Raw genomic sequence first — 25,001 nt, 5'->3', positions numbered from 1 at the left:
AAACCAGCACTATGAAGGTGAAACACCAAACTCAACACACAAAAGAACAAATATCCAAGAAAACATAATTGATAGAGCAAACAAAGAAGACTTCCCCCAAGTTAGTATAATGAATATCCCCAGAGAGATGCAAGATGATATGTCATTTATAAAGCAAGGATGGGCTATATGAAAAAATTAGGTATCTTAAAAATTATAAATGTAATTATTTTAAAATCAGTAGATGAGCTAAGCAGAATGTACATGGAGGAAATGCAAATTAGTTCCATGTAAGATTGAGCTAAGGAATTCTCCCTTAATAAACATAAAAGGAGAAAGAAATTCTAACTTCTAATGAGAGTTTCAGCAAGAGGAAACATTAAATAGAGGGAGGGATTAATGAGAGAAATAATAAAAGGAAATTTCCTAAAGCAAAAAAAGTGAGTTTTCAAGTTGAACTCATCCACTAAATTTCAAGCAAAATAAAATTTAAAAGGCCCTAACACAGGAAATTGTCATAAAATTCAAGAGAAGATCCTGAAAGTTTCTAGAGGAAACAAGACAAGTCAATAAAGGAACATGAATATGACTGGCACCAGAACTGTCATGTATGTTACTAAAAATAGTTGAAGACAGTTTTCAAAGGTCTGACTGAAAATTATTTTGGATAGAGATTCCTAAATTTAACCAAACTAGCATTCAAGTGAAAGCAAAATGAAGACTATGAGGGGCGGGATAGTGTCCCTCCAAAATTCATATGTTGAAGTCCTAACTCCCAGTAACTCAGAACGGGACTGTATTTAGAGATAGGGTTCTTAAAGAGGTAATTAAGTTAAAATGAGATCATATGGGTGGCTCTTAATCCAATATGACTGCTGTCCTTGTAAGAAGAGGAAATTAGGACCCAGATACACAAGGAAGACCGTGTGCAGATACAGAGAGAAAACAGCCATCTACATTCAGAAGAAACCAACCCTGCCAGCACGTTGGTCTTGAACTTCCAGATGCTGGAATTGTGCAAAAATAAGTTTCTGTTGTTTAAACCAGCCTGTCTATGGCATTTGTTACATTATGTGATAATTCAGTAAGTTTACAGCAGACTCTCTCAATGAATTCATCGAGAATGATTTACCTCACACACACACACACACGCACACACACGCACACACACAGAATTAAAAATGTAAGGTACAAAAAGTAAATAAAGAACAGTAATTGGGAGGCTGAGTTGGTTGGATCACCTGAGGTCAGGAGTTCGACATCAGCCTGGCCAACATGGTGAAACCCCGTTTCTACTAAAAATACAAAAATTAGCCAGGCATGGTGGTGGGCACCTGTAACTCCAGCTACTTGGGAGGCTGAGGCAGGAGAATCACTTGAACCCAGGAGGCAGAGGTTGCAGTGAGCTGAGACTGCGCCACTGCACTCCAGCCTGGGTGACAAGAGCAAAACTCCATCTCAAAAAACAAACAACAACAACAACAAAACAGTAATTGAGTGAAGAAAGCACTAAAATTTATCATTAGGTTTAAGTAAGTACTAACCCATAATGAACAAAACTAATTACAATCCAAAACTGAAACTACACATCATGTTGTGGGGAGGCGTGTAAAGGCAAGTTCAGAATGTGCAAAGAGGGCAAGACGTGACGGTCAAAGTGCAGCATTCATTTCAAGCAAGGAAGCTCCTTTTATTTTTTAATGCTTAATTATAACTTTATTTTTTCCTTTGTTCTCTTAAAAAAATAAAACGGGATACATGTGCAGAGTGTGCAGGTTTGTTACATAGGCATACGTGTGCCACGGTGGTTTCTGCACCTATTGATCCATCCTCTAAGTTCCCTCTCCTCACCCATCCCCCACCCCACAGCAGGCCCTGGGGTGTGTTGTTCCCCTCTCTGTGTCCATGTGTTCTCATTGTTCAACTCCAACTTATGCGTGGAAGCTCCTCTTTATTTATTTATTTATTTATTTATTTATTTATTCATTCATTCATTTATTTATTTATTTTTTAATTATGCTTTAAGTTTTAGGGCACATGTGCACAATGTGCAGGTTAGCTACATATGTATGCATGTGCCATGTTGGTGTGCTACACCCATTAACTCGTCATTTAGCATTAGGTATATTTCCTAATGCTATCCCTACCCCCCCCGACCCCACAACAGGCCCCGGTGTGTGAGTTCCACTTCCTTGTCCATGTGTTGTCATTGTTCAATTCCCACCTATGAGTGAGAATATGCAGTGTTTGGTTTTTTGTCCTTGTGATAGTTTGCTGAGAATGATGGTTTCCAGCTTCATCCATGTCCCTATAAAGGACATGAACTCATCATTTTTTATGGCTGCATAGTATTCCATGGTGTATATGTGCCACATTTTCTTAATCCAGTCTATCATTGTTGGGCATTTGGGTTGGTTCCAAGTCTTTGCTATTGTGAATAGTGCTGCAGTAAACATACGTGTGCATGTGTCTTTATAGCAGCATGATCTATAATGCTTTGGGTATATACCCAGTAATGGGATGGCTGGGTCAAATGGTATTTCTAGTTCTAGATCCCTGAGGAATCGCCACACTGACTTCCACAATGGTTGAACTAGTTTACAGTCCCACCAACAGTGTAAAAGTGTTCCTATTTCTCCACATCCTCTCCAGCAACTGTTTCTTGACTTTTTAATGATCACCATTCTAACTGGTGTGAGATGGTATCTCATTGTGGTTTTGATTTGCATTTCTCAGACCTAAAACCATAAAAACCCTAGAAGAAAACCTAGGCAATACCACTCAGGACATAGGCATGGGCAAGGACTTCATGTCTAAAACACCAAAAGCAATGGCAACAAAAACCAAAATTGACAAATGGGATCTAATTAAACTAAAGAGCTTCTGCACAGCAAAAGAAACTACCATCAGAGTGAACAGGCAACCTACAGAATGGGAGAAAATTTTTGCAATCTACTCATCTGACAAAGGGCTAATATCCAGAATCTACAATGAACTCAAACAAATTTACAAGAAAAAAAACAAACAACCCCATCAACAAGTGGGCGAAGGATATGAACAGACACTTCTCAAAAGAAGACATTTATGCAGCCAAAAGACACATGAAAAAATGCTCATCATCACTGGAAGCTCCTCTTTTACCTGCTTTATATACTGATGTTCCTCTTAAGATTATCTACAGAAAAAAATATTCTGATGCAAACACACACACAAAAAAATTTTAAAGCTACTATTGGTTGACCAGATTCAGTGACTCAAGCCTGTAATCTCAGCACATTGAGAGGCCGAGGTGGGCAGATCACTTGAGCCCAAAGTTCGAGACCAGCCTAGGCAAAATGGTGAAACCACATCCCTACAAAAAAATTAGCCAGGCGTGCTGGTGTGCGCCTATAGTCCCAGCTACTCAGGAGGCTGAGACAGGAGGATTGCTTGAGCCCAAGAGATCGAGGCTGCAGTGAGCTGTGATCATGCCACTGTACTCCAGCTTATTCAACAGAACGGGACCCTTTCTCTAAACAAACAAACAAATAAAAGCCACTATCCTAGACGATTTCTAAAGTCCTTTCTAGCTTTAACTTTCTAAAATCCTCATGACTGCCTCGTCTCTATGATGAAGATGCCATTCAGTGAAAACACAGACCACGGATATCTCATAGGAGACTATGCCACGGCCGTCTTTGTGAAATTACTGCAACCTTCTTGACAGTGAAATATTCTATCATTCAACAATTGCTTTGTGGGCAGGTAACCAAAGGGCTAATATCTGATGTGAAGGCTGGATCATAAACCTCCCGGTTGGGTTCTACATGTACCTTACCTCAACATCCGGGTCAACATGAGTGGAAAGGGCTTGGTGCCTCAGTTTCCTCATCTATAACATGAAGAATTGGTCTTCACATCTCTGAACCTCTTGTCAGCTTTTCAATACCATAATTTATATCAGTCCCTGATGCTTGATCAAATTTAAACGGTGTGAATTCCAGACAAAGAAAAATTAGACCTCCAAAGAAAATATGGGTCTACAGAGACATATCAAGATGTTATAAATGTAATGTGATGATGATAAATATGCACTGCTGTATCAAATTCTTAAATAGAAAAGGATAATAACAAAGTAACTCAAAACTTTTTAGAGAAAACTTCGTTTCCTAGGATAGATGGAGTGACAGGTCCCAAGTGATGTGCCAACCTTTTTTCCCCCAAGCTTCTTTGAAGAGATTATCTAAGTATCGTTTCAGACACCCATCACCCTTATTTTTAGCTCTGAGTTCTCTTCACGAGTGTGGTGACCTGTGGCTCTAAGTTCCAGAGGCTCCCAGATATGGCACATGACTCATTTGCAGGTACCCTGCATTGATTTCCAGGAAGGTCAGTGGGGTGGGGGCCTGGAGAAATGATTTTCGATGTTAAACCCTTAGCTCTTGTTCCTGTTCCAACCACTTGATCAGAAATGACACACTTCATAAATTGATCCCTTGCTGCCATAAGCAATTGGCAGTGCAAATAGAACCCAAGTGATACGGTTCTCCAAGAGGCTCACAGGTGGCTTGGGGGTTGGGGGAGACAAAACTCAGGGCTTTGGTCACAGTCTATTTTCAGCCCCTGATAGCAGTTGTGTTACTCACGTCTCATTCACCCTCTCCCTTGGCCTCCCTCCTGCCCTTCCCCCAGCAGGCCAAGGCTGGTGACAGCCTTCATATATTTAAAGAGGACAAGAGCCCCTCAGACTCAGTTGAGCTGAACGGAGACCACACAGGCAGGTGAGTGGAGCAAGGCAGACATTTGAGCTGGAGGTGGGTTGGTTCTGTGGCTGGTTTGGACTATAAAGGGTCCCATAGAGTAGGGGCGCATTTTATGTCTCAAGTGCCGGCACCCTCTCTGGTTCTGTGCAAGGAGGCTCAAGTTGTACTTGACTCTGGTGTGGATCTAGCAGGTACTAAAAAATTCCTGCAAGGATGGTTAATATTTGGGGGGCTTAAGGGACCTCATAGGCAGATAAATGAGTAAAGAATTATTCTCATTATAAAACTACTTACGTGGTGGAATTACATTTCCTGTCATCTTAGTTGGAACAACTGGAAAGCGGGAGGAAATAATGGAAAGTCTGCTGACCTTCTAGTCCTACAACCACCACATAATTCATGGATGACAGACTTTGAGAAGGTTCCTGCCCTCAGGGGCTTGGTCTCCTCTTCTGCAAGGATCAATATAAATTGGCAACATTTTTTCCAAACTGTAAAGTACTGCACAAAGCGATAAGCGATTGTACTAGATGCAATATATAAGACAGCTTTCCCATGCTCAATTTACCTGGAATGGTGTTATTCAAAAGGTCGTGGTGAATGACTGAGATTTTGGGCTTGTTGATTTTAAATAGACTTTTGTATCCCAAAGATATTCAGCAACAAGTTTGCTTTTAATCATTTGAAATTAATCAAAACTGGACCCCAAAAAGACATTGCTATGTTGAAATATATTAAAAGCTCTATTAAATGGGAGGATAATTCATCCAGTGGTTAGGATTCCCACTGTTTCCTCTAGGTTTTAGTCAAGGACTTTTTAAAATATCCCAGTGAATGACAGACATAGGTGTGATTGAGAATAAGAAGAGGTTTTAAGCAATGGTCTGAGTGGAAATGCTGCTGAAAGATCCAAGCTGCCGACTCTAATTTCTGCCCTGTTCCTGAGCCAAGGTGGTGACTCCTCCAAGAAGGAAGAGTTGAGTTACTCGTCTGAGGAACCTTGTCTCTGCAATACAATTCAATGTAATTTAATAAGCATGTATGTACCGTCTCCTATGTCAGGGCTGGAGGGAGGTAGAGGCAGCTCTATGCAGGGAAGGGTATAAGTGAACTGCACGAAGAGTGGGAAATTGGGGATGGCCTGTGTCCTCAGTTTACATCTGGGATTAAATCTCAATGCTGGGTACATACACTTCATCACAATGCATGTAGAACTGCTTTATGATCCAGAAAACGTGAGGGAGTCTTATGACTTGGCTTTGTTCCCTTTCTGAACAACTCAGTTGTTTGTGGTCAGTGGCAATGAGCCCAGGCTATTGGGCAGGAGGTGTAGCTGAGCCCCAGGGCTTTGTGTCCTCCCTGGGGTTCAGGCAGACAGGTGCTCTGCAGCCCAGACACACGTGTCATCCATCAGAAACAGGAGACACAGGACAAGGGGCCTCCTCCTTCGAAGGAGAGAAGGGGGGAAGGAAAGAGAGAAGGAGGGAGGGAGGAAGGGAGGAAGAGAGGAATGAAGGAAGAGGGAGCTGCAGCAGCATTCAGCCAGCAAATAGCCAAAATTCCCTTGGAGGAAGTGGAGACAGAATCTTGATAGAATGGAAACTCAGAAATCCTGGGATATTCAAGAAGAAAATAAAGATAATCGGTTATAGAGCCCGTTCAAATTATAGCTCTGAATATCACTTAACTTCTCTGAGTTTCCATTTTCTGAACAATAAAACTAAGGGTAGCCTACCTCTATCAAAGGGACTTGTGAGAATTGAATGAGATAAAGTATAGGAAAGTACTTTTGTAAAGTTTAATATAACCGTACAAATATGTGAGGCCGTTGAGAAAAGGCATACAGCCAAACCCAGTGGGTTTTGGGGGGGTTTCCTGCTAAGTACAAGCGTGCTGATAAAAGTCCACAGGTCAGAGTGGGTAAGAAGCTGACCAGGAGTTAGAAGATAATTAATTTGTTTTACAAGAGGAAAGGCCCAGGGCTAGGAATATAATACACAGGAAATACAAGTCCTGAAGCAGACAGATTTCCAGTTACAAGTGTGCTGTTCAGATATCTGTGAATAAATACTGTATAGAGGGTTGGGCTTCATGCACAAAGAGAAATGTGATGCCTGCAAATGTGAAAAACTGCAGTTATTCATCCCAGTGAAGAATGGCAGGAAGGGAGACAGTAATGGTCTTAAAGGGCATGGAGGATGGAGCCTTTTCTGAGCTTTACTGTGGGAAAGGGTTGATCATGATTTATTTGATGGTCGTTTATGGCCTAGGCAGGCATGGAACGAGTACTAGCTTATTTAAGGGTCACAAAAAGTTCTGCAAAACTCATTTTTCAGAGGAAGAAACTAAAGTTCAAGAAAGCTTAGGAATTGCCCAGCATCACATGGCTGAGAAAGTGGCAGAGCCAGGAGGTAAACTGGGATATGATGTGGTCTTTAGAAATAAATTGTAGAGGTCAAAATAGAACAAAGAGTGAGTTTTGGGAAGTAAAAGCTGGCCACGCTTCAGATATAATTTCACAAAAGGTGTAAGATGCCCATGTTCTACAGCCTTCATTTAATGTATGTCTACCATGTCTGAGTTTAAAAGGGGCTGAGAGCCAACACTCAGGTTTATTTCCATGCTGGCAATGAGCAACCTGTTCTTCCTGGGCTCTGTGAAAGGGCCTCTGGCCGCAGGATGTCACATATCTGGGTTCAGAAGCTCAGGAGGAAGCAGCCACTGACCTTGAATGTCCTACACCGAGAACTGAAGGGCATGAGCTCCCCCAGGCTACAGGGCCCCTGGCTAGGCACGCTGCCTCCAACCCAATCCAACAACGCAAGGGGACCGACTCTCACCCCGACCTGGGCACACCTGTCCTGGGGCACGGCACACTCCGAAGGCTGAAAAACAAAGCTGATTCACAATCTGAACCAGAAGGGCCATGGAAAACAAGCAGGGAGTGAGTTGTTTGTTCTAAAAGAACAGACTTGAAAACTGGAGATAATGTAATAACAACAATAATAGTCATGATGCAAGTAACTACAATTATTCAATTCCTGCTATGTATTAAGTAATTCTATATGGTGTCTTAGCTATTATTATCTTCTTTAACCTGAAAACAACCTTCCCAGACAAGCCTTCTCATATTGTCTTTACATGAGGACATGCATTGAGGACACTGGGTCAGAGAATTTGAGCAACTTGCCCAGTGTTCAACAGTTAGTGTTTCTGAACTTAAGCTTGGTTCTTCCAAAGCCCATGGTTTTCACTGTGGCTATGTCATCTTTCTTACCCAAATTAAGAGTGAATAAAGGAGAGGGTTTGAGAGGGCACCCCATTGGGCAGCTTTTCTGCAAAGTGAGGTTTCAATCACTTTTCAGATCCTTAAATCTGTCTCAGGGCTTAAAGGACCCTTGAAGGGACTTCACTGTATAGCAGCCACTTGGATGTCTGTCCCCACCTCAGCTGAAAATCAATAGTGCGGAATAACTCTCCAGTTCCAAGGAAGTCCTTTCCATGTTGAACAGCCGTAACTCAGAAAGTCATTGATTTCAGTGAATGAATTCAGTTTCCCTGTTAGTCCCACCCTTGAGTACCCTCTGTGTCCCATGGAGAGACAATGGATTGGCCACGTCTCAATTCCCATCAACTGGGAAGTCTGGGTGATGGAGGTGCTGACCCTTGTCCTCTCTCCAGTGTTATAAACAGGAGCATGAGATACAGAACCAGCTTAACTGGGGGTTGAATGGCAGCTCTTCCAATTACTAGCTGTGTGACCTTGGAAAAGCTACTTAAGCTCTCTCTTCAGTTCTCTTATCCATAAAAATGGAAATAAAATTTGCTCTGGGGCAGCTGTTGTTAAGTATTAAAAAATAATATATGTAAAGCAACTGGCATAAAATAATATATGTAAAGCTTTGGAGTCAGAGAAACGTAAGTTCCAATCTATTCATGTGACACATATCAGTCCCATGAACTTGGACTAATGTAATTTCCCAAAGCCTCCATTTCCTCATCTGTAAAGTAAATGTTATAATAGTACCCACCTTGAAGGGTTGTTGTGAAGATTAAACGATACCCAAGGGCAGTGCTCCAGGCATGTTAACTTCAATAATAAAGTTAGAAATGACTATTACTATCGCTTAGATTCCATATATATGCGTTCCTATGATCCAAAATCTTTGCTTCAGCCAGTGTAGACAATTGAACTCACTGCAGGAAATCAGGCATCTAGTAGGATGACCAACTGAGCTAGCACTGAGCTGAAAACGGTGGCATTGTGGCACTGTGGCTTCAGGTCTCTGCCCAAAGTCATGGCCTAAAGTTCCCTCCTGGGTTCTCATTTTATGTACCCACCACTTTTGCCCTAACTCATCATTGCTCAGCTTTATAGTTGGTAGAGAAAGAAAGAAAGAAAGGAAGAAAGGAAGAAAGAAAGAGGAAAAGAGGGAGAGAAAGAGAGGGAGAGAGGAAGGGAGCGAAGGAAAGGAAAAAGGATGGAAAGAAGGAGGGAAGGAAGGAAGGAAGGAAGGAAGGAAGGAAGGAGGGAAGGAAGGAAGGAAGGAAGGAAGGAAGGAAGGAAGGAAGGAAAGAAGGGAGGGAGGGAGGAAGGGAGAAATAGTTGGATTAGGAGGAATGTGCCCAAGATACACAGTTCAGTTATTCTTTTGAAAATTTAGATTGATGAATGACAACTTAAAATTGTGGGAGAACCTAACTGGTTCTCACATTTTATATTACTCTACAATTTACAGAATGATATGACAGTACTTGAACTAATAGGGTCCTCTCAGCAATGGTGAAATAAAAAGGATTATTGCCCTCATTCTAGTGAAGACACTGAAGTTCAGAGAGATTGAATGGTTTTCCCAGATCACACAGCTTCGAAGAGGCAAAATGGAACTAGAACTCCAGCCTCTGGCACCTGATCCAGTGTTTTTCCCACTGCCCCACTGAAGCACATTCCTAGTATAATCTCTTCTATGGTATTAGTTACATCTTAGTTTAAAAGTGGGCACAAGGTAGTCTCTCACTGGGATCTGAGTATCCAAATCTGGAGTCCAACCTCTTCCAAGTTGATGTCACAGGGCTGTCCATTCTATCCCATCCTTGTAAATTCCAGACTGTCCCACATTTCAATCTTGACCCACGATTTGTCTTTGACAACATAGTCATCTCAGGGACTGGCCCAGAGAGTCGTGCCAGGTGGTATGATGGAGATTGTGACCCAGGTGACAAACAGGGCTGAGTGACGGGCAAGCCTATAATTGTATCCCACCTTCAATGACCCTTGCCAGTACCAGGCAACGCTGATAAACAAATGGCCCATCCCTTGGTACCTTGCCAGGGTAAACTCACATTCTGGGACTGTCTAGGGGAGTGTTGGGACACAAGAATTCCAAAGCAATGTGGGAAGCTGAAAAGGTTATGTTCATAAGCCAGGACCTAACTGGGATTTCAAATCATAGCTCCTTAATTAGCACATTGGTGCCATTTGAGTAACCTAAAGTGAAGTGGGAAAAAATAATTTCTCAATACTGCTTTAAATTCCATCATATTTCCATGACCTTCACAATGGTCCTGTCCAGGAGATACTATTATCAACATTTTTTACCCAAGTTCAAGGTCGAGATTAGAATCCATGTCTCTGGATTCCGAATGCCTTTTTTTATATTTATTTATTTATTTATTTATTTATTTTTTCAGATGGAGTCTCACTCTGTCGCCAGGCTGGAGTGCAGTGGCACGATCTCAGCTCACTGCAACTTCCACCTCCTGGGTTCAAGTGATTCTCCTGCCTCAGTCTCCTGAGTAGCTGGGACTACAGGTGCATGCCACCATGCCCAGCTGATTTTTGTATTTTTAGTAGAGATGGGGTTTCACCATGCTGGCCAGGATGTTCTTGATCTCTTGACCTCATGATCCATTCGCCTCAGCCTCAGTCCTGGGATTACAGGCGTGAGCCACCATGCCTGGCCTGGATTCAGGATGCTTTAAAATATCCTCTACTTTTTGGCCTGTGAGACATCTTCTGTTTAGCCTCCATGGTTACATTCCCATCTTCAGAAATGGAACTGAGCATCATTAATAGAGTACTTACAGATTTCTATTTTAAATTTCAAGTCCTGATGATATATGTCAGATATTTATGATCACTTAAAAACAACCAGTGCTAGGATACATTAGTTTGTGAAGGAGGTATTATCTGTAATCCTATTCTCATTTTGAAAAGTATGCCTAGGCAATGAATCCACACACACACACACACACGGATATATATGTATTTTTATCCCCCAAGAGGTATCTCTGTCTCCTATTAACTTGCAAGACATGCCAATGAACTCTCCACTGCAAATCTGAAATGAGAAATTTGACCTAAGGTTGTTTTCATTGAAAATTTCTATATCATTAATTTTACAAGTGTCACTGCCATGTTCCTGGAGGAAATTTATTATATTTCTCCTCTATTTTATATCATGCTGAAACTCAGGATCAAAATGAACATGAGCAAAATTATGTGAGTCTATTCTTTTCTAGAAAATGTATCATCTTTAATGAGAGAAGAATGGATTGTATAAAAAGAAGTTGGCTAAGAAAAATATCCCTAAATGCTTACTTTTAAATACACCTTGGTTATAAATGAGAGGGTCCAGCAGTCTTAAAAATCTATTCCAGCCCTGAAAGTCTGTAGTTTAAATACAGTCCAAAATAAACAAATTTGGGCTATTTTAGAGGCTATTTAGGCCTCTATGCCTTTCTGCTTGCTCTTTTCTCTGCATGATTTCATTAGCATTATTCCTTCCCACTTTTCTGTATCTGGTGAACTGCTATTCACCCTTCAAACCCCCATTTGAATGTGATCTCTTCTGTGACCCTCCAACAGTTCACTGCCTTTATCCCCAGACTAAATGTGGGGAGCCACTCCGTCATTTGAGTTTCTGTAGCATGTCTCACGAGACTCTTCTCTGGTACACAGCATCTGAATCTTGTCTATTTTTCTCACTACAACATGGGCTTCTCAATGCCAGGGGTCACAAACTACTCATTTTTATAAGTTTTCCCCCTTTTGTCACTGAGTACTTAGTGCAGTACTTGACACATGATAGGCAGGTAGTAAATGCAGGGTGAATGAATGAATGAACGAATGAATGTGAGTTTTAATTCTAAGTCTTTCAACTCAAAATCCATTACTCTTTCTAGTTTCCTAAACAACCCAAACTACAGAAATAGAAAAACCACATGCTTCCATTTTTAAAGAAATTCTTATTTATTTATTTTAGAGGCAGGGCCTCACTCTGTCACTTAGGCTGAAGGAGAGTGGTGTGATCATAGCTCATTGAAGCCTAGAACTCCTGAGTTCAAGTGATTCTCCTGCCTCAACCTCCTGAGTAGCTAGGACTGACTACAGGAGCATGCCACCACACCAGGGTAATTTTTTGGGGGGTGGGGTAGAGACAGGGGCCTCACTATGTTGCCCAGGCTGGTCTCAAACTCCTGGGCTAGTGATCCTCCTGCCTTGGCCTCCCAAAGTCCTGGGATTATAAGTGTAAGCCACCATGCCCAGCCCAATGTTTCCTTTTTTAAAGTTCTTTTCTAAAATTTTACTGAATTAGCAGAAGATCCTACTTCTGTGAGAGGAAGGATAGGATGTTCCTGGCTAACCTCACAGTTTTTCTAAGCAGGAAAAGTTCTTTGGGGGAATATTTAGACAGAAACATTCCTTCTAGACCTAGTATCAGGTTCAGCGGTCTGTTTGCTATTTACTTTCTGTTTCTTAGCAAAAAACTGCCTTTGTTATGAGGCTGTGAGATACAATCCGGACCAGTTGACCCAGGAGGGCTTAGTGTTAATCGCCAACTATTATAAGAAGGTGACTGGCTTCCCAGAAGGGAAAGTGAAGGTCAGAAGCAGCCACTCAGAATGGCTGGATAGTGCTCCATGTCATGACACACTAGGCTTCTTAGAAACCAGAGGGTCCCAGTGAAAATTCAGCTCCCCTGGGCAGCTGAATTTCAGAAATTTCATTTAACATCAATGGCTTATTTTAGTTCTGCTTTGAGGAAACTGAAAACCTGGATTCATACTAAAAACATATGCAGATGAGGACAATTATTATTACTATTTTATTTATTTATTTATTTATTTATTTATTTTTTGAGACGGAGTCTCGCTCTGTTGCCCAGGCTGGAGTGCAGTGGTACAATCTTGGTTCCCTGCAACCTCCGCCTCCTGGGTTCAAGTGATTCTCTTTCCTCAGCCTCTCAAGCAGCTGGGATTACAGGTGCCCACCACCACACCTGGCTAATTTTTGTTTAGGCCGGGCACAGTGGCTCAAGCCTGTAATTCCAGCACTTTGGAAGGCCGAGGTGGGCAGATCACTTGAGGTCAGGAGTTTGAGACCAGCCTGGCCAACATGGTGAAACCCTGTCTCTACTAAAAATACAGAGGACAATTATTTTTTTAAATAATTTTCTTTGGTTAATATCTCTTAAATGTAATTCTGTGGTGAGGAGACAATGACAGTCCTGGGGCTGTGGCTGTTAGCAGCTCCTTGTAGCTGAATGTCTCCAACGGTGCAGGAGGACATGTCAGCACCATGGTCTGGCTCCTACTGAGCACTGTGAACTCTGTGGGACCTTCCTGCACATCATGTCGTTTGATTTTCTAAAGGACACTGAAGCAGCAGGGAAAAGAATAACTGTATAGGTGGGAAAACAGGTATAAAGTTAAGCTATGCAGTTCATCCTGATATGCACAGCAGGTAGAGGGTAGCCCTGAAAGCAGAAAGCAAGTTTCCAACTACTGACCTAGTGTAGTGCCAATATATGTTATAGCCTGGGTGATTATACTCTTAAAAAGGAATGTATGGATATGAGGAATAACTTGGAATAGGAGATCTTATATATTATTAATATGCTTTTCTATCAGCAAGATAAGCTAAGAATTTGCTACCCAAAATGTAGTCCACTGCCAGCAGCATCAATATTGCCTGGAGTCTGTTAGAAATGCAGAATTTCCTGCCTCTCCCCAGATCTACCAAACCAGAATCTGCATTTAGCAAGGTCTAAGGTGATTTGAGAAGCTCTTAGCTAGACAAGAAGAAAATACCATCTTCACAGATGATTCCCAGTTCTGATGGGATAATTTTTTAAACTTGAGATGAAAAAAAAACGATCGTTGTATATACTTTTATGTACATGAAATTAGCCTATTCATTCCTTCCAGGAGCCCTGTGAGATACATAGGAATAGATGTTACTGAAATTTAACAGGAGAAGAAACTGAGTTCCCAAGTGGTAAAGTGATTACCCAAAGCCATCTAAGTGTCTGAGCTTATTTAATGACTAGCACACAGTAGCTGTTTGCTAAATGAATGAATAAAAGAAACACTAAAAAAATTATTGGGCTGGATCCTGGTCTTCAGACCACTGCACTATTAGAGATTGGTTCACTCCTGGGGCCACTTCAATGTACGGTATTTGCTTTATGTCCCCTTAGACTTGACCTTGACCAGATAGTCTTCAAGATGCCAAACTGGGGCGGAGGCGCAAAATGTGGAGCCTGTGAAAAGACCGTCTACCATGCAGAAGAAATCCAGTGCAATGGAAGGAGTTTCCACAAGACGTGTTTCCACTGCAGTGAGTTGGGTGGACACCCTGGGGGCCCCTCAGCATCCGGACAGCATCACAAAATTCACATTGAATCACAAACACTGTATGCCAGTGGTTCTCACAGTGTGGTCCTGGGACAAGCAGCATCAGCATTACCTGGGAACTGGTTAGAAATTTAACTCCTGGGCTCCACCAAGAAAAGATGGTGCTCTCCTGAATACCCTTGCTTCAACTGCTTGCCCAGCTCAGAGGCCATGCATTTTCCTGCAGCTCAACGTCAGAACAAACTAGCCTGTCACTGCTCTCTGTAGGGAAAACTTTGACCCCATGGCGACATTGACAACATGTGACTTGGCAGAGAAAGGAAGCCGGCACTTATCTGAAGCCAGGATGGATTTGGCTGTCTATGTTGCCCCTTCTGGTCAGCTGTGACTGAAGCCAGCTGTGACTGGTCTTGCCTGAGAGAGAACCTATGTCAGGCAGGGGGGCAACACATGCCAACTCTGTATGTAAGAGTCAGAGAGGGAAGCATTTCAGGGCCTGGGCACCAGTAACTGCATGAAAGAAATCCTGACCATTACCCGCCAGACACTGACTCACACATGTCAAAAATAGGGAGAACCTTGAGACCTTGTGGCTTGAACCTTGAGGACCTTGTGGCTTTAACCTTTAGAACCTTGAGAACCTTGAGACCTTGTGAGTCTGGCCCTGCCTGACTCACGTGACTTTCAATAAGTCATTTCTCACATCTAAGCCCGGGTCATGTGCATCTGCGGTAGAGTCTTATACATGAACCTCTACCTTTAGACTCCATGTCCAGTGCTCTTTGACATGACTGCGTTCTACACTGTTTCCTGGCAGCTAGTCCTGTTTGGGAGAAAATTGGCCTTGGTTTTAAAATGGCCACTTACCTTCTCTGCTTCTCTCCAGGAGGTCTGGCTTAAGGGCTAGCTCTGCTGCATATTTGGCGAGCCCCCTCCCCGACTAGTCCCCACAGCCATGCCAGCATCCCCATGCTTCAGCCCGGTAGCTGCAAGGCATCCATGCAATTGAAAAGAACTCCAAGGGCTGGACTCCATCTGTTGGGGCTTTTGTCCAAAGAGAGCTAGCATTCTTTAAAAAACAGGATTAGGAATATTAGAAAGAATTCTAGAATTAGAGTAAAAGGGACTCGGGTTTGAGTCTGGGCTCTGCCATGTACTCACTGAGATTTTGGGCAGGTCATTTCACCATGGTGAGCCTCAATTTCTCCATTTATAAAACAAAGATGATTATACCTACTGCACAGGTTGTTACAAGGAGAAAACTGGGGGGTCTTGATATGGAAATTCAGCCTTCTAGGCCTGTATTCTCCTTTGATCAACTTTGGTATCTGCGTGGGAACAGGAAATTGTAGGGAAGCTTTCCATAGTAGAGGGTGTCTTGTCTTTCCCAGGTAGCAGGAAGATGCCCTGTTCAAAGGAGTCATAGTAGAAGAGATTTGAGCATTTTTTGGTACATCCCTTTTAACCCTTTGATATTTCCTGAGAACTCTTTGATGGGATGAGGATTTGAGCAGCATACGTTTCAGGAATGATGGGTAGAAGAGCCCCAGAGAGGAGCACACTTTTCTATATTATTACCACAAGATAATCACCTGTCCGTCCGCAGGCAACTCTGTAGCTGCTGGAAATGGCGTTCAGAGACGCAGAGTCTACCTTACATTGTGCCCAGGCCAGTGTTCCCCTGACTTCTAGATAAATCTTCACAATTAAATCTCTAGACTAATCATGAAATCTAGAAAGTAAGTTTGCTGTCCAAAAGAAATAAATATAATGCAGCAACATATGTAAATTTAAATGTTCTAGTAACCATAGTTTAAAAATGGTACAAATAAACAGATGAAATTAATCTTAAAACATTTTATTTAACTCAGTATATCCAAAACATTATAATTTCGATGTATACGTCAATATACAAATGATCAGTGGGATATTTTACATGACGTTTGTACTGAGTGTTTGAAATCTGATATGCATTTTGTGCTTACAGCACAGCATGTGGCTGTGGCCACAGCATTGGACAGCACAGTTCTCCTTTGTCTGTTCACAAAAGCTCGTCAGAAGCCAGGGAGTGGCTACAGAATTGGCCAGGGCACCTTAGGGTATAGGCAGTCTTGGAGTGATGGGAATGAGCACTGGACTAGGAGTCAAAAGAGCTGAGGTAAGCCGTGGCTCTGCAACTTACTATTGTATAATTGTGAACAACTCACTGATTTACATTGACACATTCATTCATTCATTCATTCATGAACTCAATAAATGTTTACAGAGGACTAATTCTGGCCCAGGCCTTGTGCTAAATTCTTGGAATATTAAGACAAAACAGGCTTGCTCTCAAGGAACTCAGAGTCTAGACCATCAGCAAATATGCAAGCCGTTGTTGTGGAGGTTGGTAACTGACAGTAACAAGAAGGGTAGAGACAAGTATATACCTTCTATGTCTCAATATAAGGCATTCTCCCCCCAAATTCATCTTCATAAAAAAGATATGCCTTGTGTTTAAAGCCTTATAAAGTCTCTCCTGCTATAAGACATTCTTCCTATTATTTTATTTACTGATTTAAACTTTTTTTTGGTACAGATATTTTTTAACACATACAATGTTGACAGAATAGTCAAATAAAGTCCCAGAATAAACTCCCTTGCCCCACACACATCAGCCCCTGGCTAATCCTACCTCATCTACAACCTTATCTTCTTCCTCCACTCCCATATTCAATTACTTTATTTTTTTTAAAAGATAATATCATTTGAAGAAGGCATATTAGCCTGAAATAACCTCATTCAATGCTGGATTGCTTATAGGGATCATTTGATGGAAATGTTTTTTTAAAAGGCAAATACATTTAATGCACACATATTATTATTCCTGGGGATATTATCTCCCTATTATAAGCACTGAGCATTACTATAAACAACCTTTAAGAATCATTGTTGCAAAGCAATGTAGCAAGTCGTTACATGGTGGAAATTCTATATCTTTTTAAAAATCTGCCCTAATGCTATGCTAATAGGTCCTTCTTGTTGAGATGCAATTTCTAGGTGACAACCTCCTACTCAGGTATAAAACAGGGCTGCCTCTTAAAATGTACAGATAGAAGTGAAGGTGAGCTGCTCAGAAAAGCTGGGCCAGCTGCCCCCAGAAATGATTCTGGTGGTGAGGGAGATGCCGATGTTGAAGATGCAAAGACAGAATTGGAGATAATTATTCCCCAAATTTATGTGGGATTAGAAAAAAGTAACCTTTCCAAATCAATATATTGTTGATTTATATTACTAAATTAAAATTATAAGTAGATATTTGACATTTTTATTTATATCTTTAAAAGTTTCTTTTTAAATTTGCAAAATAAATCTTTCTATAAATCCTCTCTTCGGAAAAATGAGGGCTTGATTGCCTTATACTGGAGGATACTTTACATTAGGTAATATACAGTAACCAGGGGGCTTGAGCCAATAGAAGCCTAAGGAGTTAATAAAGCAGGTCTACCCCCTTCCCCACCTCCTCTGCTTCCAGAATTTGACCAAAATTAGCCTCAATGGCAATTGTCTGCTTGAATATCACAGTGTCCTTCAAAGGCTATGGTAAGTACAGAAAGTGCTCAATCCTGATTCTTTTATGATTAAGAAAAAAGTAAGTTTCTCTCCTGCCTTAACCCACCCCCTGCCAACGCGCACGCCCACAAACACACACACACACACACACACACACACACACACACACACACACTTCCCTGATGTCATTTGGGAAGACTCAGGGATGCAGTCCTTAGCAGATCTGAGACTATATATCTCGTTCTAATGCTAGCTTCCACCCTTTTCCAGCTGGGAACCACTGAACCCAATTTTGTCATCTGTGAGATCGGGACTGTCTTGGAGTGCACAACTCAGGGCAGATACTCTGGTCAGGAATCAACATTGTATTCTTGGCTCAGGGGCCCCTCATGCTGGGTCTCTGGCCCCGGGCATGGCATTGGGGGTGCAAAGAAGGGGAGAAGGATTTCAATTCCAATCCCATGACCCTTCCTTTTCCTGGCAGTGGCCTGCAGGAAAGCTCTTGACAGCACGACAGTCGCGGCTCATGAGTCGGAGATCTACTGCAAGGTGTGCTATGGGCGCAGATATGGTCCCAAAGGGATCGGGTATGGACAAGGCGCTGGCTGTCTCAGCACAGACACGGGCGAGCATCTCGGCCTGCAGTTCCAACAGTGAGTTACTGCCCTGCTCCCCCTTGCCTGTTAAAGTCTCCAATTATCAGGACAGTTCATTTCGTTCCCATAGCAACGTTTTCTGGAAGTGGGAGAATGGACTCTATTGTTGACTTGCCAACAATAGGAATACTCAGTCTGACCAAGTTCGAACAATGTGTCATCTCTCCAAAGACTCTCTTTAAATTATTTGCCATTCTAAAGGGCAATTACTTTTACACCATGGCTCTTGGTTTGCATGTCAAGAGAAAACCCAGGATGTACAGATGTTCCATTGTTTGACCTTTGCAAAACTGCATGGAGTCTCCTTTCTTCCCCGTTGAGAGTTTCTGTGTAAATCACACAAATATGGCAGGGCAGCAATGGCCATTCTTTGTGTGCCTGTCATGAAAAGATTTCTTCCCTTGGATTGTAAGATGACAAATGTCCACATGGCAGGGGGAGTGTGTCTGCAAGGATGGGCTGTGCCTCAGAGTAAACAATCAATCATGATTTTTCTGGGGGTTCCCTGGCTGCCTGTTGCCAATACAGTGCTAGAGTTCCCGCCACATTATCCTAGGGAAGCTGGGACATCACTCTGGCCACCTCCATCCACCAGTCTGGTCCCCTGGGTCCACTTTCTTGATAACCACATTGACCTCCAGCCCAGAATTGAGGAAAGTCTGATGGCCACTGGCCTGACACTACTCTCTGGCCAGCTGGCCTCCAGGCTGAGCTCTGCACTGGGACTGGCCAGAAAGGCCCAGCCCAACCAAGGAAGTGTCCCATGGAGGGCCTCCCCCAGACAGCACTTCGGCCATCTGAGGAATCAGCTGATCCCTTCAAAAGAGAGTAAGCCACAGGAGAGCCTGGAAAAGTGGAGAGATGTGTGATTAGTCATCTTAGACAGAAGACTTCTTTTTGTTAGTTTCTCTTATTACTCAATCTCAAATGGAGACTCTTATTGAGGAATAAAATATACCACTGCATTCTCTGCCTCACACTGACTGAAGCTCACTTTTCAACATTAGGGCTTCCTAGTGATGCTGCACAAAGAGTAACAAGGTCTGAAGACCTAGGATTTCCTCCTAGTTCCATCAGTCATGAGCTGCCTGGCCTTGGGCAGTCACACTCTGATCCTCACTCTCCTGCAACCAGCCCTGCCGCCTACCTTACAGGGTTGTGGTACAGCTCAAGTGATATAATATACAAGCAAACACCAAAAGATACCAACACATGAGAGGCTATTATTATGTCTCTATTTTGGACATTGTTCTCGTGGGACGGGTGACCCTTGGAGGCAGGACGACAGCCTGGCTTGTGATAAGGAATGCATCAGCTCATGGACCGTGGTTCATCAGGAACTGATTAGCACCCATTGTCAAAATCCCACCTTGCTCTGTAATTTTCATAACTCTCTTTAGAAAGGAAAGAAGTGGCCTTGCAAATGGTCCAGAAAAACATAAATAAGCACAGTAGTAATAACAATACAACAACAATAATAACACAAGCTAATATAACTAGAACATTTGCTAAGTGCTTTACAACAAAAAGGAAAGCTCTAAACCCATTTTAGCTAACATTTATTAGCCCTTACTACATGCCAGGCGGGCACTGTTCTAAGTGCTTTACAAATGTCGCCTCGTTTAACCCTCTCAACAACGCTATGAGAAATTATCCCCATTTTCCAGATGAGGAGTCTGAGACACACGGAAGTGAGGTCACTTTCTCAAGGCCACACAGCTCTTCTACTCTTTGCCAAGGGAAATCTACGTTTCATTCATTTGTCTACTTCCAACAGGTCCCCAAAGCCGGCACGCTCAGTTACCACCAGCAACCCTTCCAAGTTCACTGCGAAGTTTGGAGAGTCCGAGAAGTGCCCTCGATGTGGCAAGTCAGTCTATGCTGCTGAGAAGGTTATGGGAGGAGGCAAGGTAAGACCTTCTGTATGAGCCAGACAGAATTTGCTCATCTCCACCAGGCCATTTGGGAGGAATGAGAGAAAAATTGGGAGCTGCAAGCAGCTGTCATTCTCTCTAGCTCCCAGAACAACTTTAGAAACCACACATCCTCAGCCACTTTCCCAGGCTGGGGCTGTCTGTCATCTAGCATTGCCCTTTGAAAGCTGGAACTGGTGCAGTTTGATGCAGCAAGCATTATTCTACTAGATGGAAGGCACCCAGCTGAAAGTTCTTGGATACAAAGCAAAAGCCCGTCTACCCTCCAGTGTCCACAATCCCCCCAAAAGATGTCAGCCCCAGACCAACCACTGCCTAACTCAACCTATTGCTGCCACCATGACCAATGCATATAGCAGATGCCTCACAGTAGTGAGAAGCATCCTCACTTACGAACTTCCTGGCTCTCAGGAAAGTCATCAGATGTCCGAGACACTCATGCATATGTGCTCTGCAAGTTCCAGTTTCAGGCCCAAAGCCTGGGTACTCACCAAAGGAGTCAGACCTGAGGAAAGAAAAAATTATGTTTATAGCACATGGTGGGAGGAAGGGCCGTGGGGAGCATCTAACTTCAAACACAAGGGCAGGCTCCACCCTAAAACTGGCCATTTGAAGACATAGGAGAAGCCCTGGGCTGTACCTGGTAGACACGCAGATGTGCAGGAGGATGGAGATCTAGAATATCTAAATTATGCAACTCTGCCTCAGAATTACACAGAGGAATTAAACCAGAGAGTTAAAACAAGGTTGAATTCCCTGAACAATTGCCTGATTTCTTTATTTTTTTTCCTTGTCTAACTTTATATTCAACATAAACATCACCCAGTGCCCCCAGCCCAAGTCCTTCTCTGACCAGTTTGTTCCTTGGATCTTTTTGGCCTGGGGAAGCCCTTTCCCGTTTAGTCTATTCTGAAGGAAAACATATGCAAATCACCATGACAAATCCATTTTCAGACTTCTGAGAAGTGCTGGCTAAGGCCATAGCACCTCATTTTCTCCAAACCCCTGGAGAAATTATGGGGCCCATTAGGTAAGCAAATGGTTAAGACGTGTCACTCCTCTGGATGCTGCTGGTCAGGGACTTGAAATGGAAACAGAATGTGTTGCCTACCTCACTAAATATGCAACTTTTCTGTGCCCCTCAGCCTTGGCACAAGACCTGTTTCCGCTGTGCCATCTGTGGGAAGAGTCTGGAGTCCACAAATGTCACTGACAAAGATGGGGAACTTTATTGCAAAGGTGAGTGATTCTGGAGACTTTCTTGAAATATGTTTTCCCTAAAAGGGCCCTTGGGAGAGGAAATTATGTTCACGCCTGGAGGTCTTCCCGTGTCTTCCAGGAGGTATGGCTGCTCAGCCTGGGCAGCGTTGGGTTCTCAGGAGCAAAACCACCTAAGGGGAGGGAATCTCCCACCTGACCCAGCTCTGGTCCTCTGCATTGGCGCACCTGGCAGAGACCAGATGCTTTCAGATGCTCAATGGTTCGGGAAGTTAGGCACCTGGGGGAGAGAGGAAGGGAAGAGGAGGAAACAGTGCACTGCCTCTGGTCTTGGAAGAGGCTTCAGGCCAGGACAACTAACACCACACCCCCTTCCAAAAATCGAAACACCATCTGTTCACCTGAGTGGCAGAGGGGGTGACTGGAGGAGGGTGAACTCAGTTTGGCCTCACTGGAGTTTATCACAGCATGTCTATCTCCCTCCTGCCTACCCCCGACTAACAGTTCTGTTGTTAATGTTGCACGTTACTTAGTGATCACAGGGACAGATCTGGTTTTCCTCCTGGTCCTTGCGGCTCTGCCCCTCGCTGCCTCCATAATCCCTTGGTCTTGTGGAGAAATAGTAGAGGCTTAGCTCCTTCTTGACACTATCAAAGGAAGGGATGCACTAGGGCCAAGGCAATGCATCCTCCACCCCTGAGCCTAGGCCTATTCTGTTGCTCAGTGGAGTTTCATCACTTAATGATGGTGTCTCAAGAATCTCCAAAGGAGTATGTTGGAATGAAGTGAGAGGAGCAACGGAAAGGGAGTTAAGAGGGAAGACTTTATAAGTCATAACTGTAGTTTGCTGTATTAGTCTGTTCTCATGCTGCTAATGAAGACATACTCAAGACTGGGTAATTTATAAAGAAAAAGAGGTTTAATGGACTCACAGTTCCACCTGGCTGGGGAGGCCTCTCAATCATGGCAGAAGTCGAAGGAGGAGCAAAGTCACACCTTACATAGCAGCAAGCAAGAGAGCAAGTGCAGGAGAACTGCCCTTTATAAAACCATCAGATCTCGTGAGGCTTACTATCACGAGAACAGCACGCCTAATGATTCAATTATCTCCCGCTGGGTCCCTCCCACAACATGTGGGGATTATGGGAGCTAATCAAGATGAGATTTAGGTGGGGATACAGCCAAACCATATCAGCTGCCAAAGCTTTTCCTGTGATGACACAGGATGGGAACTAGCCCACTATCTGACAGATGGTTGCCGTCTCCTGGCAGTAGAAGACATACGGGGTCCTCAGCCTTCATAGCTCATAATACCCTAAAATATTGCCGAAGTCAGTAGGGAAATTAACATGTAAATGAATAATTGCATTTCAAAGTGAAAAAAAAAATCTATAGTAGAGAAACATTCACAATGCAGTCACCTAAAAAGAGGAGAGGAACCAGCTTGGGGTAATGGGGAAAGCTTCTCACAAGACAGGCTTCCTCTGAGGCTTGATGGGTGAATGTGGGTTTGGGAGGGGGCATTCCAGGAAGAGGGATCATTGATTACAAAGACACTTAAGCTGGGACATCATGGTTCATTCCAGGTACTGCAAGTGGTTCTGTGTGCCTGGAATGTAGGAAGGGAGGCAGAGGTGGGAGGCAACAGGGGATGAGGCTGGGCAGGCAATCCTCAAATGAGAAAATATCTGCAAACACATTTAGTAAAGTGGCAAGAAGTGTAAACAATTTTTATTAACAGATCTAAGATAAGTATTGTTAAATTTATTTTAAAAATTTAGCTCATGCATAAATCTTTTTATTATTATTATTTTTATTCTTGAGACAGAGTCTTGCTCTGTCATCCAAGCTGGAGTGCAGTGGTGTGATCTTGGCTCACTGCAACTTCAGCCTCCCAGGCTCAAGCAATTCTCCTGCCTCAGCCTCCCCAGTAGCCGAGATCAGAAGTACATGCCACCATGCCCAGCTAATTTTTTGTATTTTTAGTAGAGACAGGGTTTCTCTATGTTGTCCAGGCTGGTCTCAAATTCCTGACCTCAGGTGATCTGCCTGCCTCAGCCTCCCAAAGTGCTGGGATTACAGGCATGAGCCACCGTGCCTGGCGAACTTATGCATAAATTTATCAAAAGGATGTCTCTAATAATTAAAAGGACTGTGCTCAGACAGAAAGCCCTGAAAAAAATGGCACTAACCAATGCATTGTCTCTCCCTTCATCCTCTTCTCATTCACAGTTTGCTATGCCAAAAATTTTGGCCCCACGGGTATTGGGTTTGGAGGCCTTACACAACAAGTGGAGAAGAAAGAATGAAGAGGTGCGCCATTTCTCAGATTTTTTGCGAGCCTAAAACACTTGCCAAGTAATCCTGCACAGATGGATACCTTTCCCCAAATAGCCTCTCCTTTGTAGTTGTACATTATGTGTTTCTCCTCAGAAGTGATCAGGTCTTCACTGAATGTTAGAAGAGGCCTTTGGAAGAAAATTATGTAAAGTTTAATCTATAACAAATGCTTTATTATTTATAATGCTTGGAATGGGAGAGGCAATAAATAAATGTTTTAGTGCTATCTTGTATGGCTCTAGATCTTTTCTTTGAGATAGAAATTTTCAAAAACATAAAGCTAGTTCAAAAAACGAGCTGCAGAGGATATAATAAATTTGGATGTCAACTGAGAAAGGAGTGAGAAGGAAGAAACAATGGGCAAAGGAAAGCAGTCTTTCAGAATCTGTCAGCCAAGTGTCTTTCTAGTTACTGCTAATGGAGAAGAAAACAGGGGGTCTGGGAGAAAATAGAGAACGTGATAGCAAAATCTAAAAGGAAAATCAAAACTAATAAAATTGCTGAAGAGTTGATCCTTTTGTCCTATCGTGGGACTTTGTAATGTTACACATCTCGTGAAAACTCAGAAATGACAACAAAGCGTGGCATTTGCCTCTGTATTATAAATGACATGAGGATGATTTTCTTTTATTCTAGGACAATTCCCTGGGGTTTAGCAATTTTCTTAAGACTTCTACGTCAAATTTGCCAGCCTTGCAAATGAAATGCAGCCAATTAGAAATGTCTTTCTCTCCCTCTTCAGCAAGTTTCAGCAGCTCAAGCACTTCTTGGGCTTCTGCTTTTAACAACCACAGCACTTCCCCCAGCACTGTGCAATTCTGAATTATCTGGAATACATGAAACAAGTGAAAATCTAGTGATAAGAACTATAAAATACTTGGCTAAACCATGGGTTTTTCCACCCTCCAAGTCCCCTGGGAAAGGCTTTCTTTGAAATGAGC

At 42.8% G+C, this 25,001-nt stretch overlaps 1 protein-coding gene across 1 annotated transcript; it reads left to right on the top strand.

Annotated features, from left to right (window-relative positions):
• The first annotated feature begins 4,655 nt into the window (after positions 1-4,655).
• CSRP3 (cysteine and glycine rich protein 3) lies at positions 4,656-24,670 on the top strand. Its single transcript, XM_019037422.4, has 6 exons — positions 4,656-4,739; positions 14,204-14,343; positions 18,397-18,565; positions 20,346-20,478; positions 21,648-21,741; positions 23,953-24,670. The coding sequence occupies exons 2-6, from the start codon at positions 14,232-14,234 to the stop codon at positions 24,027-24,029; spliced, it is 585 nt and encodes a 194-aa protein (XP_018892967.1). The 5' UTR covers positions 4,656-4,739; positions 14,204-14,231; the 3' UTR covers positions 24,030-24,670.
• Positions 24,671-25,001: the final 331 nt, after the last annotated feature.

Source organism: Gorilla gorilla, chromosome 9, assembly GCF_029281585.2.
Source record: "Gorilla gorilla gorilla isolate KB3781 chromosome 9, NHGRI_mGorGor1-v2.1_pri, whole genome shotgun sequence".
Taxonomy (NCBI): Eukaryota; Metazoa; Chordata; class Mammalia; order Primates; family Hominidae; genus Gorilla; species Gorilla gorilla.
This window is presented reverse-complemented; position numbering and strand designations above follow the sequence as displayed.